At 38.6% G+C, this 16,707-nt stretch overlaps 1 protein-coding gene across 2 annotated transcripts in view; it reads left to right on the top strand.

Moving 5' to 3' along the window:
* Positions 1-16,707, top strand: part of NPEPPS (aminopeptidase puromycin sensitive) — a 102,556-nt gene that overhangs the window by 30,149 nt on the left and 55,700 nt on the right. For both annotated transcript variants that reach the window (XM_026669808.2, XM_026669809.2), the window contains exons 3-6: positions 7,173-7,250; positions 11,762-11,883; positions 12,146-12,253; positions 14,954-15,154. In XM_026669808.2, the coding sequence (XP_026525593.1) occupies positions 7,173-7,250; positions 11,762-11,883; positions 12,146-12,253; positions 14,954-15,154 (509 nt within the window). The remainder of the gene's footprint in view (positions 1-7,172; positions 7,251-11,761; positions 11,884-12,145; positions 12,254-14,953; positions 15,155-16,707) is intronic.

Genomic DNA, 16,707 nt, shown 5'->3' on the forward strand with positions numbered 1-16,707 from the left:
CTAGAACAACTAGTAACCAACAACACTAGCTTAACAACTGCCTCGATCTCATCTTAACAACTGCCTCGATCTCATCTTCTGCAATAGTTTGAATTCAATTTACGGAATACAAATTAAAGAACCCTTTTCCAACAGTGACCACAACATGATTGACTTTTGTCTCAACATACGTCCACACAAAAATAATCACAACGATGGAATCCCCAATTATAACTTCAAAAAAGGCAACTATGATCTTTTAAACAACGATCTCTCATCCCTTGATTGGCAATTTCTATTCTCTGGATGCAATACTGTAGAAGACGATTACAACATATTTTTACTTGAAGTCAAAAGAGTCATTTGACTATATGTACCATTAACAACTCCCAAAATCAGAAAAAACAAATTACCCATAACAATAAGGAAGCTTCAATCCAAAAAGAAATCACTTTGGCGTAAAAACAAATCTGGTCACGTTGCCAACTTCAAAAGCCGATACAAAAATTTATGCCACCAGATAAAAACTGAATGCACCAATTATCACATTAAACAAGAAGAAAACCTTCTATACGTACCAATTCCACCCGCGCTTTCTACAGTTTTGTAACCAACAAACTAAAAGACCTCGAGGTCCATCCCACCCCTGAAAGGACCTAATGGTAAAGACTGCAACGGCAACACTATTAAAGCCAACTTCTTTAACGCATTCTTTGGCTCAGTATTTGTAAACAGCAATGGATCATGCCCAGTATTTCCTAGTCGAACCACAGACAACTACAATGATCTAATACATATCGATTTTACAGAAGACAATGTTGAAAAAGCACTACGCAATCTAAAACCATCTCTATCTATTGGACCGGATGGAATATGTGCCTACTTCTTAAAAAGGCTATCCACTGCCATAGCTGAACCTCTAAGCATAATCTCTGAAAAATCTTTCAGGACCAGCTCCTTGCCAAAACTATGGTCACAAGCCATGGTCATTCCCATCTTCAAAAAGGGAGGCCCCAGCCTAGTTAAAAATTACAGACCAATCTCCTTATGCTGCGTCACCTGTAAAGTCATGGAATCAATTATTAACCAATCCATCATCCTCCACTTACAAACAAACAACCTACTCTCTAATAAACAATTTGGCTTCAGAAAAAAAAAACTATCCTGTAATCTGCAACTCTTACACTGCAAAAACATATGGACTACACAATTCGATTAGGGCAAAACAATAGACGCAATCTACATAGACTTCTGTAAAGCCTTTGATTCAGTGGTACACGACAAACTACACCTAAAACTAAAATCTTACGGTATCTCTGGATACCTACATAACTAGATGGAAGCATTCCTGTCAAACAGACAACAAATGGTCAAAATTGGGAGCATCCTATCAAATTCTGTACCTGTCAACAGTTGTGTCCCCCAAGGCAGTGTTCTAGCACCAACTCTTTTCATACTCTACATAAATGACCTCTGTGATCATATCAAGAGCAACTGCATTCTCTTCGCTGATGATGTAAAGCTATTCAACACCACAGACAATACTGCTACCCTTCAAAAAGATCTTGACTATGTATCAGAATGGTCAAACAAATGGCAACTTCAAATAAATGCTCTGTCCTACATATTGGCAAAACAAAACAAAAAAAAAAAAAAACGCCAGAAAATAAAATACAGGCTGTATAGTCAAGACCTTGTTGATGATCCAAACTCTGTCAAGGATCTAGGAGTACTCATCTCAAATGACCTAAGTGCTAAAGCCCACTGTAACTACATAGCCAAAAAGGCGTTAAGAGTTGTTAACCTAATCTTACGTAGCTTTTTCTCTGGTAATATTACACTAATAACTAGAGCATACAAAACATTTGCTAGACCAATACTTGAATACATCAGTCTGGAACCCACATTACGTATCTGATATTAACACAGTTGAGAAAGTCCAGAAATATTTCACAAGAAGAATTCTCCACTCCTCTACTCATTGCAGAATACTTTATGCCACCAGACTTGAAATTCTAGACCTAGAAAACCTAGAACTACACCGCCTTCGGTCCGATCTAAGTATAGTATATAAAATCATACATTGCTATGTCCTACCAGTCAATGAATACTCCAGCTTCAACCATAACAACACAAGAGCAAACAACAGATACAAACTCAAGGTTAATCGCACCAAACTTGATTGCAGGAAATACGACTTCAGCAACAGAGTGGTCAATGTCTGGAATACTCTACCTGACTCTGTGGTTTTTTCCCCAAACCCCAAAACTTTAACCTTAGATTGTCTACTATTGACCTCACCCCTTTCCTAAGAGGTCTGTAGGGGGCATGCATAAGTGCACCAACATGCGTACCGTCCCTGTCCTATTGTTTCTTTTATATATTTTTAAAGTTTTCTTATATGTATCCATGTATTCATAACTATGTTTTTACTTATACCTATTATCTTGTAAGCAATTGACAAATAAAAATAAATAAATAAAAAATAAATCTTCTCCCTATAGGTGGTCATGTGACTGGGTGGTCATGTGACTGAGGGGCACTTCGCCTCTCCCGGCCTCTCATGATAGTGGGGATGCTGCAATGGTCATAAGTGTGAAAAGCAGTCATAAGTCACTTTTTTCAGTACCATTGTAACTTTGAATGGTTACTAAATGAACTGTTGTAAGTCAAGGATTACATGTACAAAAATACAAAAAGCTTCTTTGCTTGCAAAAAACTGCCCTAAATACCAATTATTAGATTAGAAATACCTGCAAGCTGGAATTACAAATCAGGCAGGGTGCCTTGAGGAATTAAAATAGTTAAAATGCAATGATAACTATCAGCAACCAACGCTTGCTCATAAAATGAAACCCTTTAGCAGAGAGGTCATTTAAGTTCTTCAGAAAGAGCACACGCAGGAGAAGCAATCCTTATCCATTTGCACCACTTAAAGATATCTCTCTCACCTCATATCCTAAGGCAGGGGTCTGCAACCTTAAACACTCAGGGCCATTTGGACCCAGAAAAAACCACTGGGAGCCCAAAAACCTGGGTGGGTGTGGCCAACTTGATGTCACTTACTCCTACCCAATCACATGATCCCCTAGTCACGCCTATTCACCACAAAACTCTTCTCTCTCACTCTCTTTATGTCTCTCTGTATCTCTCTCCCTCTCTATATCTGTCTGTCTGTTTCTCTCTCTCTCCCCCCTCCCTCTCTCTCTCTCTCTCTCTCTCTCTCAAAGCCGTGACTGGGCCAAGCCAGCAAGCTCTCTTCGGGCTTTTGGCTATTCCTTTTATTTCTTCTTTGGGCGGCCCTCCTCCTCCCCCCTCTTCTCCTCTTGCGACCTCCTGGCCAGCTGTGGCGGAGCTGGGAAGGTGCGCATGGCAGGGAGACCCTCCTTAAGGGATCAGCTGACTGCTGGGAAGGTGCGCATGGCAGGGAGACCCTCCTTAAGGGATTGCTCTGCTTTGGTGCTTGCTTGAGGCCCTCCCGGCCGCACCACAGCAGGCCAGGGGGTCATGAGAGGAGGACAGGGAGGAGGGTCGCTGAAGCCTTAGGAGCGAAGTGGCCCTGTACTGCCTTTGCGCCACATTTGCGCATAAAGCAGCCTTCACTTCCTACCGCTTCAGGCTGGAGCTTGCACCCTTCATGCTTGGCCAAAGATCTGGCGAGGGGGGGGAATGACGACATGCAAGGCTATGGCCGGAGCCTCAGTGCAGGAGAGAAGCTGCGTCCTGTTCAGACCATCATTAAACAAGCGGCCGCCCTCCCCGGGCATGCCTTTGCTGCGCTTTGGCACTCACTTAAGGAGCGCACATCCTCCAGGCCCCGCCACAGCCCACAGTCACAAGAGGAGAAGGAGGGGGAAGAGGAGGGTCAGCTGAAGGGAAGCCTCTGCTGTGGCTGGCAATTGTTTCTCAGCCAGCCCAGATTTCCAGAAAGAAGAAATAAAAGGAATAGCCAAGAACCCCAAAGAGACCTTGCTGGCTTGTTTGTGGCTTTCCAAGAGAGAAGAGACACAGAGACAGAGAGTGTGTGAGAGATACACACATACAGAAAGAGAGACAGAGAGGGGGAGAAACCAGCTGACGGGTGAGCATCTTTGGCGAGGGCACTCCCACTTTCTCTGAGCCTGACACCCGGGGTGGGTGTGCAAGGTTTGGCAGGGCCAGCCCCCTTTTCCTGCTGTCCTGAGCTTCTTAAAGCCGCAGCTGGGTGCTACGGGCCCATCCCCCTTTCCGTCGTCCCATCCTCCCGGATCCCATTCCCACCCCACCAGCCCTCATGTTAGCAAGGCTGGTATCAGTTGCAATGCATGCCTAGCACCAACAAGGGCCAGAAGGCATGCCCAGCACCCACAAGTAGCAAGAGTGAGGTACCGGAGAATCAGCCCCGGCTGCTTCTCCATCCTCTGCCATTGCCCTTACCTTCTCAGGCCAGGTGAGGGCCAGGGCCAGCCAGTGTTGAGACAGGGAACCGCAGCACAGGGCCCAAGGAGCCACATGTGGCCCCAGGGCCTGGGTTGCCGACACCCATCCTAAGGAAATCATCCAGATTTAAGAAAAGATCACATGCCCCCAAGAAAGGAAGTAAAATAATCAGTGCCAAGCTTACATCCTGCCTCTTGCAAGTACACCCCAAAAGAACAGTGCCAGGAACCACTAAAGCAGTGAAGAAAGACCCTCTCCCCAGATAGAAAGAGAAACCATGAGGCAGGAAAAAATTCAACACAATACAAATAACTAAATCACAACAGTTTAAATCCTTTTAAAACTAAAACGCAAGCCTTGTCTGGCTCATTGCTAGGGTTCACACCTCAGGCAAGCTCAAGTGTAAACACTTGAGATAAGCCTAACTAAAATGCAATTAGCACTAGAATGTAGCAGTAGCTGTTGCTTGTTAAACCAATTACCAATTACCAGAACAAATAGACACAGGAACTAGCCAGATTTCTGAACCCTACTTCTTTTCAGGAATAGATACTAACATTTTTCTTTCCAAACACAGCTGAATAGGGAAAATTATCCCATTAATAAACACAGGATTAAACTTCACCAAAACCCAGTTTTAGACCAAAACTCAGAAAGGGTATGTAAACTCACCTTTGAATATCAATCTTTTTAGCTAGCCAAGAAGCCTTGCTGAATGGCACTCATCTTGGTTCCTTGTCATTAAAAGCTTCTTTCTGGCAGTTATGCTTCATTATTCAATTATTTCTTCAAAGTGCTGAATTATTTCTTCAATAGGGGAGTATTTCTTCCCAACAGCATTGAAAAAAGCTTAAAACAACCCTTCTCCTTTAAGAAAGTCAAGCCCCAGAAAAGAACTAGCAAAGGAAGAAAAAAAAAAACATCCGGAGCTCGGGCAACAATAAATCTAGGTGTACCTTCAAGAACGTTTAGCTGTTATAAGCACAGGGGGGAGTCAGTTCTCACCGTTTGCCCCAACCGTTACTTAATTGCTTATGCAGTTCAGAGAACCAGCAAGAGAGGGTTTTTCTCTCTCTCTCCCTTCAGGTAATAGCTCCGGGAAGACAGCCAAGCACCACTTAACAGTTGCAGCTGGAATGCAGCTGATACATGCTGAATCAAGTCAATAAACAACAGAAAGTGATGGGATTAGGGCAGGGAAACCCATCAATTACCCATCTAGGGATTAACCTCTTCCCTTCAAGAAGGACAAGATTACAAACGTTTTCATTATAAAGAGTATTAAGTAACACTTCTGTGATCAACTGATACTCCCTGGAGTTCCCAAGACCTTTTATAGCTGCTGCAGTGTTGGCTACTTCTTGTTTCTTCCTGGGAAATACAGGAGGGGACAATGAAACAGCTTGATAATACAGGCCGTGAATTTAATGCATGTGTGGTCCAGCCAGCTGTATTGCTTCTGCTGTAAAGTACGCAATCTAGAACATAGAGAACATAGAATAATATAGTTGGAAGGGTTAATAGCTTTTGGCAGCACGCCCAGGTTTTCAATCAGCATGAGCGGCTGCTCTTAGTTTCCCTCTCAGCTGCTGTGTTTGCTTTGGGGTTGACTTTTTTTAAAAGGGGGAATGGCTGTTTTAAGTTGTTCTTTTGGGGTATATTTCCCTCACTCTTTTTGAAAGCTTCTAGGTGACTTCTGAAGACAAGCTATTCCATTGGTTGATTGGTCTCACCCTTAGGAAATTTCTCCTTAGTCCTAGGTTGCTTTTGTCTTTGGTTATTTCCATCCATTGTTTCTTGTTGTGCCTTTTGGTGCTTTGGAAATAGATTGACTCCCTCATTTTTGTAGCAGCCCCTCAAATTTCCTGACAGAACAATTAATCAGTGGAACAACTTGCCTCCAGAAGTTGTAAATGCTCCAACACTGGAAGTTTTTAAGAAGATATTGGATAACCATTTGTCTGAAGTGGTGTAGGGTTTCCTGCCTAAGCAGGGGGTTGGACTAGAAGACCTCCAAGGTCCCTTCCAACTCTGTTATTCTATGCTAAATTTTGGAACAGTGTTATTTTATTGTGCTATTTTATTGTGAGTTGGACTAAGGAGAAATTTCCAAAGGGTGAGACAAATCAAGTTGTCCATGTCCACCCAGTCACATGCCCATCCAGCCATGCCCACCCACTCATTAGGGTAGAGAACTGGTTGTTAAATTGTTTTAATCCCACCACTGGCTATAAGGGTTAACCGAGAGGCAGTTTCTATAAGCAGGGCAATAAAGGTTAGGCTAGAAACAATAGCAGAATGTTTCCTTCCTGCCTTCCTTACAGCATTAGCCCTGTAAAGTTTGGGGGGAGAGAAATTTCTTCTAACAACCATTTCTGTGAACTGCTTAGAAAGTTAACAACCGGTTCTTGTGAATAGATGCGAACCGGTTGAATCCCACTTCTGAATTACCTTGAAACTGAGTCAACTGTATAAATCAGATGCATGTTTACTTTGCTATATGCTTTTAAAAATAAAATATTGTAGCTTATCTAGAAGGACAAGGTATAAACAAATAAAATTTACTGGATCCAGTCCAGTAGCCACATTTTAGTCCTGGAAGATCCTGAGTTTGAAGTAAATCAGATTAACATTAATTTAAATTAAAGTAAATTATAAATGATTTCTTATGTATGTACTATTGCATAATACTTAAATCTAGACCTGGTGTGTATCAGTCTCCATATTGAAGGAAGTTCTTATGACTATTTAGAGCAATTTTCTTTCTTTTTCAGAAATCCATGCCACAGGGTTCAACTATCAGAATGAAGATGAGAAAGTGACTCTTTCTTTTCCCAGCACTCTTCAGAAAGGTAAAATTGTGTAGAAATTAAATGGGGCCCATCTGAGGTGAAAAAAATAGACACTTTGTTGCCAGAGCATAGTTTTCCCCCATCTTCCCTCATTACTTAGGATGTGTTTTGGGATTTCATTCCGTCTCTGCATTTCCAAGATTATTTTATACTTGAAACTAAATTAAACCCAATTTTGTTCCAATTCTTAATGTATCTGTCCTCACACAAATTGTAATTCATGTTTGCTGAAATCCAGTTGCCAAGATTTGCCTAACACACTCAACTCTAAAGTACAATTGACTTTGCATAAAACAGTTACAAGCTATCAAGCATAGTTCCTCTGTTTACTGGAACTGAGTAGATTGTTCCATATATAATATCCACAATTTAAATCTGGATTTGGTAGTCAATTATTATTATATAGCAAGTGTAAAATGCATTATTGTAATAAATGTGTATAATGTTATTATAATAATTTAGTCATTAATTTCTAATGCTGATATTTTTCTGTTGCATCTGGAGCAGACACTTTAGACTTTTTGAACTCAGAAGCACTCATGAGCCCAAAATATTAAGATATATCACTATGTGTATGTATTTTTACCATACTATGTTGTAACATTATGTGTGTGTGTGACCTCATGTGCTTAAAATATCTTTATTTTCATAGCTAAAGTGGATTCTGTTTACACTGAAAAATAATTAGTAGCAATTGAAATTCAGTGTATCTGTCTATCTAAAATGTTATAGAAATTTTGACATTTCTATATTTCAATACAGAATTTTCAAAGATCTAATATTAGTTTACTAGAATGGTTAGCAAAAACAATGATTGTTATTTGTTTACTATCATATTTTAGTAATTCATTACCATTTGGAGAATGCAGTCTAAGAAAGAAACATATAACAGATAATAAAATAGTTTATATAAACTGCTTCATAATAAATTTAGTATGGAGTCTGTTTCTTAGAACTTCCTAAAATTATAGGCAAAAGTAAATAAGAAAATGAAATGAAACCTTAATGGGGAAAAACAAAAAATAATTAAAAGATAATCAGGTCTGTCAGCTCATTTGTTTGCACACATGAATCTATAATTGAAGATGAAAGAAAGAGAGAGTGAAGACAATATGTTCCTCTCTAGGAATTATTAACTAGAGTTGAATTAAGTTGAGATGTCATTCCAGCATCAATCAAGATAAACAGCTAAGGCAGAGAAGAGCAATTTATATTTCTTTGTCAGCATAGCTTTTCCTCCTGACAAAACTAGTAAATTTCAACAGTACTTATTTAAAAAGCGTAGTTTTCCATTATCTTGATGAAAAAAACATGAAAGCTATTGCAATAATAATAATGTGATCCTGATAGTTCATAGTTATAAATGGAAAAACAATAAAAACTGAAGGTATGGACAACCACATTTCATATAACCCCCAAAACAGAACTTTACAAGAACCCTAAATCAAGTTCTGGGTGAGCAACCAAATTTTTAAAAATTCCAGAACATCACTGAAGTGCGAGTTACATGGATACCTGAGGGGCTATCATTCCAGAAGGAAGATATCATGACAGAGAAGACATGCTGCTTGGATTCTAATAAGCATTATTGCTTGATTATGTAGGCAGAAATCATGGAAAATAGGTGGTCCCTCAACCTGGTCTTATGGCATGAAGAGTTTCACAACTGATAACCGGTATCTTAAATTATACCTGGAACTTCACCAGTAATCAGACCAGCTTGAAGGGCAGTAGTATCTCATAGATAATGCCCAACACTCAACAGCATTATATTCTGGACCAGCTTGAGCTTCTAAGCGGTCTTCAACGCAGACCCACATTGAATGCTTTGCAATAATCCAACTGTAAGATGATTAGAGGATGAGGGACTGTCAGAGGGGCCTCTCAACACAGGAATGAATGAAGCTGGTGCGCCAGATGAAGCTGTGGAAAGGCTTTCTTTGCCAGAGCTGCCATCTGCCCTGTAAGCAACACTGTGAGTCCAAGATAATTGCCAGATTACACTCTAGAATGGGGGAGCATAATCTTATTCAAGATGGAAAGTTTCCAGATCTGGGGCATACAAAATTTCAGATCCACAAGAAAAAATACAACAATTATATCAACAATTGGAAGTGTGAAAGTAAAGGAAGTGAAAAAAAGACAAATTTACAAAATATGAACATTCAAAAATAATTGTGATAATCTGGTAAGTAACAAAGATAAAAGGTTGTAGTGAAACAATTTGCAAATGTAACCCCTTTGTAAAGAGAAAACATTCAAAGACCAACCTCTTAGAATCTGAAGTGTGACAAGCAATAGATCAGTTGTGAAATAGGAAATATGGTGTATACTAAAGTTTGTTGAATTTTAAATAGTTGCAGAAGAGGCAATTAAGGCAGTAATAGCTGTGTCAATAATTATGGAACAAGACTGGTCTAAAAATTGGTGAATGTATTTGTATGAGGAAAAAGGGCAGAATTTAAAAGGATACATAATTTAATAAAGTTACATTAATTCATGTAAGGAAAGTTTTGATTAAGAACTTAAAAGGAACAGTAGAGTTGTATATGAAGAGTCAAGTTAAATTAACCAGCAGGACATAAAATAGATAAGTAATGTAAAATGGATAATGTAGAACACAAGAAAATACAAGAAGGTTTACCTTTGCTTCATCAACTATAGCACAAGGTGTGGGGAAAATCAGTTTTTAGATGAATGATATGGACTACATCAAGTTGATTTATAGAGATGTAAGCAATTTGGCTTTTTAAGTACAGTACAGCATGTTATCTTATTAAAACAATTCCTATAGATTTGTCCTCAAAAGTGTCAGCAAGATATGTTTTCTTTTTGGCATGTGGCATTTCCAATTTTTCTGCTGTTGATTTATGGGAGATGCTTTCCTCCCGCTTTATTGTTTTATTTCTTTTCTTTTGGTTTATTGCTTAATACATTTTGTTTTCTTGAAGATTCAAATAGTTTATTGAAGTACAATAGATACAAATACAACGAGGTGCTTAGCAACCATTCAAAATTATAGTAGACGCACTTGGGACTTTGGATGCCTGGGAACATGGCAGTGTCCTGTAACCACAGAACCACATTTAATGGTGCTTCTGACAAAAACTGGCACTTCTGATTTTCAACAATAAACAGGCCCATAGCTAGAAACAGAAAGTGGATTTTTAGAAACCTTCCACAAGAGCTTCCTGCATGGCTAAATGGAAATCTTTGAGAAATCAGCCCCAAATATTAAATTAATCTCAGTGGAATACCATGTTCATGTTTCCCATACACCTGAAGTGGCTTATATCTTCACTAAAGATATAAAATTCTACCATTTTTTTTCCTTTATGAGCTTATACTTTCTAATCTGCTAATGAATAGATTCATGAAAGACCTAGCACATCTATATCTTCTGTTTTCCCTGATGTTTCCACCCTGAAATCCTTTTTCTTGTTCTGTTATATTAATATATCAGAACTCTTTTAGCCTACATCTTTACCTGATTCACCTTCTCTTATGGGAGAAACTTTTATAGTGCTCAGTGAACTGAAAAGTTCAGTGCTTTACGAGGAAACCCTTCTGTACTTTTAATTGAGGCAAAGTACTTATCTATTTAATTGCTTCCAAAGTCATTCTTGACCATTCTCTTGTATCTGAACACCACCCTTTTTTCTAACCTCTCAACATTACTGAAAATACTGTTTCATTCTTTGGATGTTCTTTTTGTTCTCACTTCTTAACGGGGAATGGACAGCACCTTTTGTGCTGCTACTGCTTTGCCTGTTTTTGATCTGATTCATTCCCACATTGGACTTATGCTGGGCAATTAGATAAGATTAGCCCTTCATTCAACACTATAGAATAGACTTTTGGTTCCAGAAAGATGCTGTTCTCTCTTGAGTCACCTTAGGATGACCAGATCCTTTCTCAGGTAAGAAGCTTTAACAATTTAATTCGTTGATATGAATTATCAATACCACAAGAAAAAGAACTGCTTATTATCTGTGAAATTTATATAACCCACCTTTCTTCTCTGCATGATCTCATTTTTCCTTTAGGTATGTAGTGTTGGTCTTAAGAATTAATTACTGAGAGCTGGGTCTAGTCATATGGTACACCTGGTGAGCAGGCTTCCCTCTAAGCTATATTGCAAGCTCTAAAAGACCAATCAGGTCTCTGTACAAGCATGTAACTTGTGTGTGTGAATTGAATAGTTAACTATTCAAAGAATTGCAATTAAAATAACTAGCTTATTTTCATGAATCTCCCAAATCTCCTATCATTACTCGTTTATTGTTCTTTTATTATCATTTTGTTTCTCTTTTGTGAACCTTTTATCAGTCCTCTATTATTCAAGCTAATCTTCAGAGTACCTGAGTCTGAATACTTTTGGAATCTGTTGTATTCTTACTTTACATACATACATACATACATACATACATACATACATATTAGCAATATTAGCATATTTCTTTTCAGTAAGGATAATAATATCTGTGTGTATGCTTTTTTAAATAACACAGGGATGGGAACATTAAAGATAGATTTTGTTGGAGAATTGAATGACAAAATGAAAGGATTCTATCGAAGTAAATATATCACCTCTTCTGGAGATACTCGGTTTGCTGCTGTTACCCAATTTGAGGTAAGAAATCCTTTGATTTGTAGTTTACTTGTCCTGTTAATATAAGTAGGCTGTTATTAAGTTAGTATTTTTAAATTTTTCCTCAGTTTCTGCATTTCTGCTTGTGACTCATTTTTACCAATCATTTCCCAAAAATATCATTTCCCCCTTTTGATTGTGTGTGTATGTGCATTCTTTTGAATACTGAATATGACAGTTCTTGGTTCTGTCAGAATGCCTCAGATATGTTGGCTTCTTAATGCTGCCTTTTTCTTTCCTGCAGGCCACTGATGCTCGCAGGGCCTTTCCTTGCTGGGATGAGCCAGCTATCAAGGCAACTTTTGATATTTCATTGGTGGTTCCCAAAGACAGAGTAGCTCTGTCAAATATGGTAAGTAATTTAATAACTTAAAGCCATATTACAAAGTGGTTGTGATAAACAAAAAGTTACTATAGGACATGACCTAAGTTTGGATTGCATGGCTTTCTGTGGTATGATAAAGTTAAAATTAATGTAGCTTTTTTTTAAACCACTATTTTAGCCATATTGAGAATATGGAATAGATATAGATATTAATTCAGATTGTGCTCCAAATGCCTTTATGGGTTTCAATAGGTAAAGACAAATGGTTAACATATAGATAGATGTTTCAATAAGAGCATGGAGAATATAAGATGAAATAAAGAGATCAATTGGATACAGAGTGATATAGTTTCCAATGGTTTTCATATGTTCACTAATCTGAGGTAGATAACTGGAATTTGGAATTGAATAGCACAAGACATGATTTGAAATTGAACTGTGTACAAATGATGAACAGGCAATTGCTAAAATGTATAAACTTCTGAAATTTGAAATGGAAGAACAAGTGAAAGAGTTATGGTAAAATGGGTTAAGAATTTTGAACATAATATAATGATAAAGGCTGAAAATACATGGCTGAAAGCACTAAAATTTATACTATGCCACAATTTAAAAGAAAACTTTTATAAAATGATGCACTGTTGACATTATTATAATTATTTACAATGTATAAGGATACTTCAAGTTTATATTGGAAATGTAGAAAATAATCATTTTATCAAGTCTGATGAATTGCAAAAAAGAAATGGATTCAAATATATATATAGTGATACAAAATATTTTAAATATTAATATTCAGTTAAAACCAGAACTATTCTTATTGGTACTAATGGATAGACAATTAAAAAAGAGTTATGGAAGACAGGTAACTGCTTTGAGATTATTATATGCCCCAAAATGAAACAAGACTGAAATACCCACAATGTAAGAATGGTTGATGAAGATGAAAGAATGAGCAAAGTTGACAAAATTGACTTGTTTTGATTATAGAAAGGACAATAACTACTTATTAGTGACTAGAAATCCTTATGAAAAAAAATGGACTTGTCATTTATGGGTTTGGGATCACAGCTGGGACAAGTTGTTGAGTGAATCTGTCATCAAGTGTCATGCCCATATGACTTACAGGATGTTAAGCAAACAGAGCTAAAGAGCTGCTTGCTAAGTTTAGCTCTCCTTTGTACATGGAAAGAAATTGTTCCAGTGCATAGCAGGAATGGATCTAGGATCTTCGGGATCTGAGCTTCATTAATCTACACAACCTTCTGTACATGGAAGAGAACTTCTCTACGTACAGAATGCAGATGAACTCTTGACAGGATGACAAGCAGAGATCTTGAAGATCCCAACTCTGTTCCTGAAACCCACCAAAGGAGTTCCCCCTCCCCACTATGCACAGTGGAGAACTTCTTCAAAGGGCTGCAGAAGCAGAGCTCAGATTTACAGGATCTGAGGTCTGTTTCTGCAGCCTTCTGAGCTTTCCTCAGCAAGCAGTCCTTTTACTCTTGAAGCATGTGGAGCTGACATTCCTCCTGGCTGGCAGCCCTTTCATCTTCAACATTGCCTGCTAGCAGGAAATCTTTCTGTGAGACAGCAGTAGCTTGCAACTTTCCCAGTATTTACCAGTAATTTTCTGGGACAGCAGCAGAGAAGTTTGAAAATGATGGTCACATGATTGTGGGGGCATTTAGCAACTGGTCATAAGTTTGAACAGGTTGCCATGCATGCAGAACACAATAATTGACCGTGACCATGCAGCAGAAGTATGCAGTGTTTTACAATAGCGAGAAATGCCCCACAATCATGTGACAATCATTTTAAAAGTTCAGTACCACTTCTGAGGCTGTCATAGCTTTGATCAGTTGTTGAATGATTAAAGAACTACTTGTATATTACAGGTGGTCCTTAGCTTACAGCCATTTGTTTAATGACCATTTGAAGGTTACAGTGGCAATGAAAAAAGTGATTTACATGCCCCACAGTTGTATGAACAAAATGTGGGTACTTGGCAACCAGCATGTATTTACAACATTTGCAGTGTCCTGGGGTCATGCAATCACCATTTGCAACCTTCCTAGATTTTAAAATCTTGCTATAGTTGTTAAATGAATCACATGTCATTAAGCGAATCCAGCTTCTGGCAAGCAAAATCATTGGGAGAAGCTGGATTCACTTAATGACATGTGATTCACTTAACAACTATAGCAAGATTTTAAAATTGAGTGGGACTCACTTAACTGCCTTGCTTAACAACAGAAATCTAGTCTCAATTATGGTCATAAGTTGAGGACTATGTATTAAAAGAAAGAATATGTTGCAACATTAGAGAAGTTAAAATATAAGTGAATCTGTAACTGCTATTACAGATTGAAAACCATTTTTTTATAACTTTTATCTTTCTTTGCACATTATTCATTTACCGATTGTTTCTTTACTTTCCTTAATTTTTTCTTTCAAAATTTATATGTTTAGTCTTTAAAAAATCTTTAATAACACATATCCAATAATAAAACAAAAATAATATTGTAAGTTTAAAAAAACACAGTGGAACTGTATCCTAGAATGAAATTGGAATTGAAATGTGTAGTAGATGAATGCAAATGAGAGAGTTGAAATGTTATTGTAATTTGGCACTGAGAAAAAGACCAGAATTATCACTTCTATTTCATAAAATTTAGTATTGCTTCACATTCAATATATTCAGCCTCTTCATAATTTGTTGGACAGAATGTCACTGACCGGATACCCTATCCTGATGATGAAAATCTGGTAGAAGTGAAATTTGCCCGTACTCCTGTGATGTCAACATATCTTGTTGCTTTTGTGGTTGGAGAATATGACTTTGTTGAGACCAGGACCACTGATGGTGTATTAATCCGTGTTTATACTCCTGTTGGCAAAGCAGAACAAGGGAAGTTTGCATTAGAGGTAAGAAAGGCTTAAAGGTGTGTGTGTGTGTGTGTGTGTTCCTGGAAAACAAAATGAAAATGTTAAAAAAAAAAATCATTTAATTTTGTTTAATTTGCAAGTTCAAATGCATGTTTATATGCAAAATACAGGGAATTTTAACCATCGCAGACATTATTATATACTAAAATATATAGATAGAATATACCAGTGGTGGGATTCAAGATACTATAAAATCTCCAGTCAGGGGTAGTATTTGCCAGTTCTCCGAATTACTCAAAATTTCCGCTACCAGTTCTCCAGAACTGGTCAGAACCTGCTGAATACCACCTCTGGAATATAGATTATGGTTCTTTGGGCTATGGAGAATTGCTCCTTTGGTCTTGGATGTGGTGATATGTTCCTAAACAGACCCAGTATAATCTGATTGTTCTCCTGGACTCATGACTCATGCTTGAGGTGCAGGTGGCAGTCATAGCCAGGAGGGCATTTATGTAACTACGGGTTGTGAAATAGTTGTGCCCTTTGCTGGACCAACGGTCCCTACTCTCAAAAACTCATGCTCTAGTCACCTCCTGTCTTGACTATTTCAATATGCACTAATTGGGACTGCCCTTGAAAAGCATCTGGAAGCTCCAGTTGTTAAAATACAGCAGCCTGAATGGTTTTGTGCAGACTTCAGTGTGTACATGTGCACCTTCCAGGTGCAATTTAAGGTGCTATTTTTCATCTTTAAAGCCCTTCATGGCTTGAACCGGGTTATCTGACTGGATTGCTGGTCACATCCACTCAACCATTAGAGCAGGGAGGCAAGAAATGTTCTGTATGCTAAGGAGGTACATATGGCAAGACACTTTTTGTAAGGCCCTGAAGACATGGTTTTGCCAGTGGGCCTGGGGAACCTAGAATGGGTTGGAGCCGATCAAATAGCTCATTTGACTGTGTGTTGTTGGTGGGTGGGGTGTTTGTTTTTCATTTTTGGGGGGTCTGCAACCTTAAACACTCAGAGCCATTTGGACCGGTTTCCCACAGAAAAGAAAACAACAGGAGCCATAAAACCTAGGTAGGTGTGGCCAACTTGATGTCACTCCCACCCAGTCACATGCCCCCCCCCCCCAGCCATGCTACCCAGGTTTTGTGGCTCCCAGTTCTCTGTTCTGTGGGAACGGGTATCTCCCTCTGTATCACACTCTCGTGCTTTCCCCTCCCTTCCCCCTTTCCCTCTTTATCTATCTATCATCTCTCTCTCTCTCTCTCTCTCTCTCTCTCTCTCTCTCTCTCTCTATCTATCTATCTATCTATCTATCTATCTATCCCTCCCTTCCTTTATCTATCCCTCCCTTCCTCACCCTCCCTCTCCCACTCTCCCTCCCTCGGTCTACTCTCTAGCTATCTAGCTATCATCTATCCCTCTGTCACTCCATCCCTCCCTCCATCTATCTATCCCTCCATCCATCCCCCTCCTACCCTCCATCTATCTCTCCCTTCCTCTATCCATCCATCCCTCTCCCTCCCTCAATCTCCGTCTGTCTGTCTGTCTATATATCTATATATCTATCCCTCCATCCCTGAAT

The sequence above is a fragment of the Notechis scutatus genome, chromosome Z (assembly GCF_049901735.1).
Source record: "Notechis scutatus isolate UNSWTSFEM ecotype Mainland chromosome Z, rNotScu1.2, whole genome shotgun sequence".
NCBI classification, from domain to species: Eukaryota; Metazoa; Chordata; class Lepidosauria; order Squamata; family Elapidae; genus Notechis; species Notechis scutatus.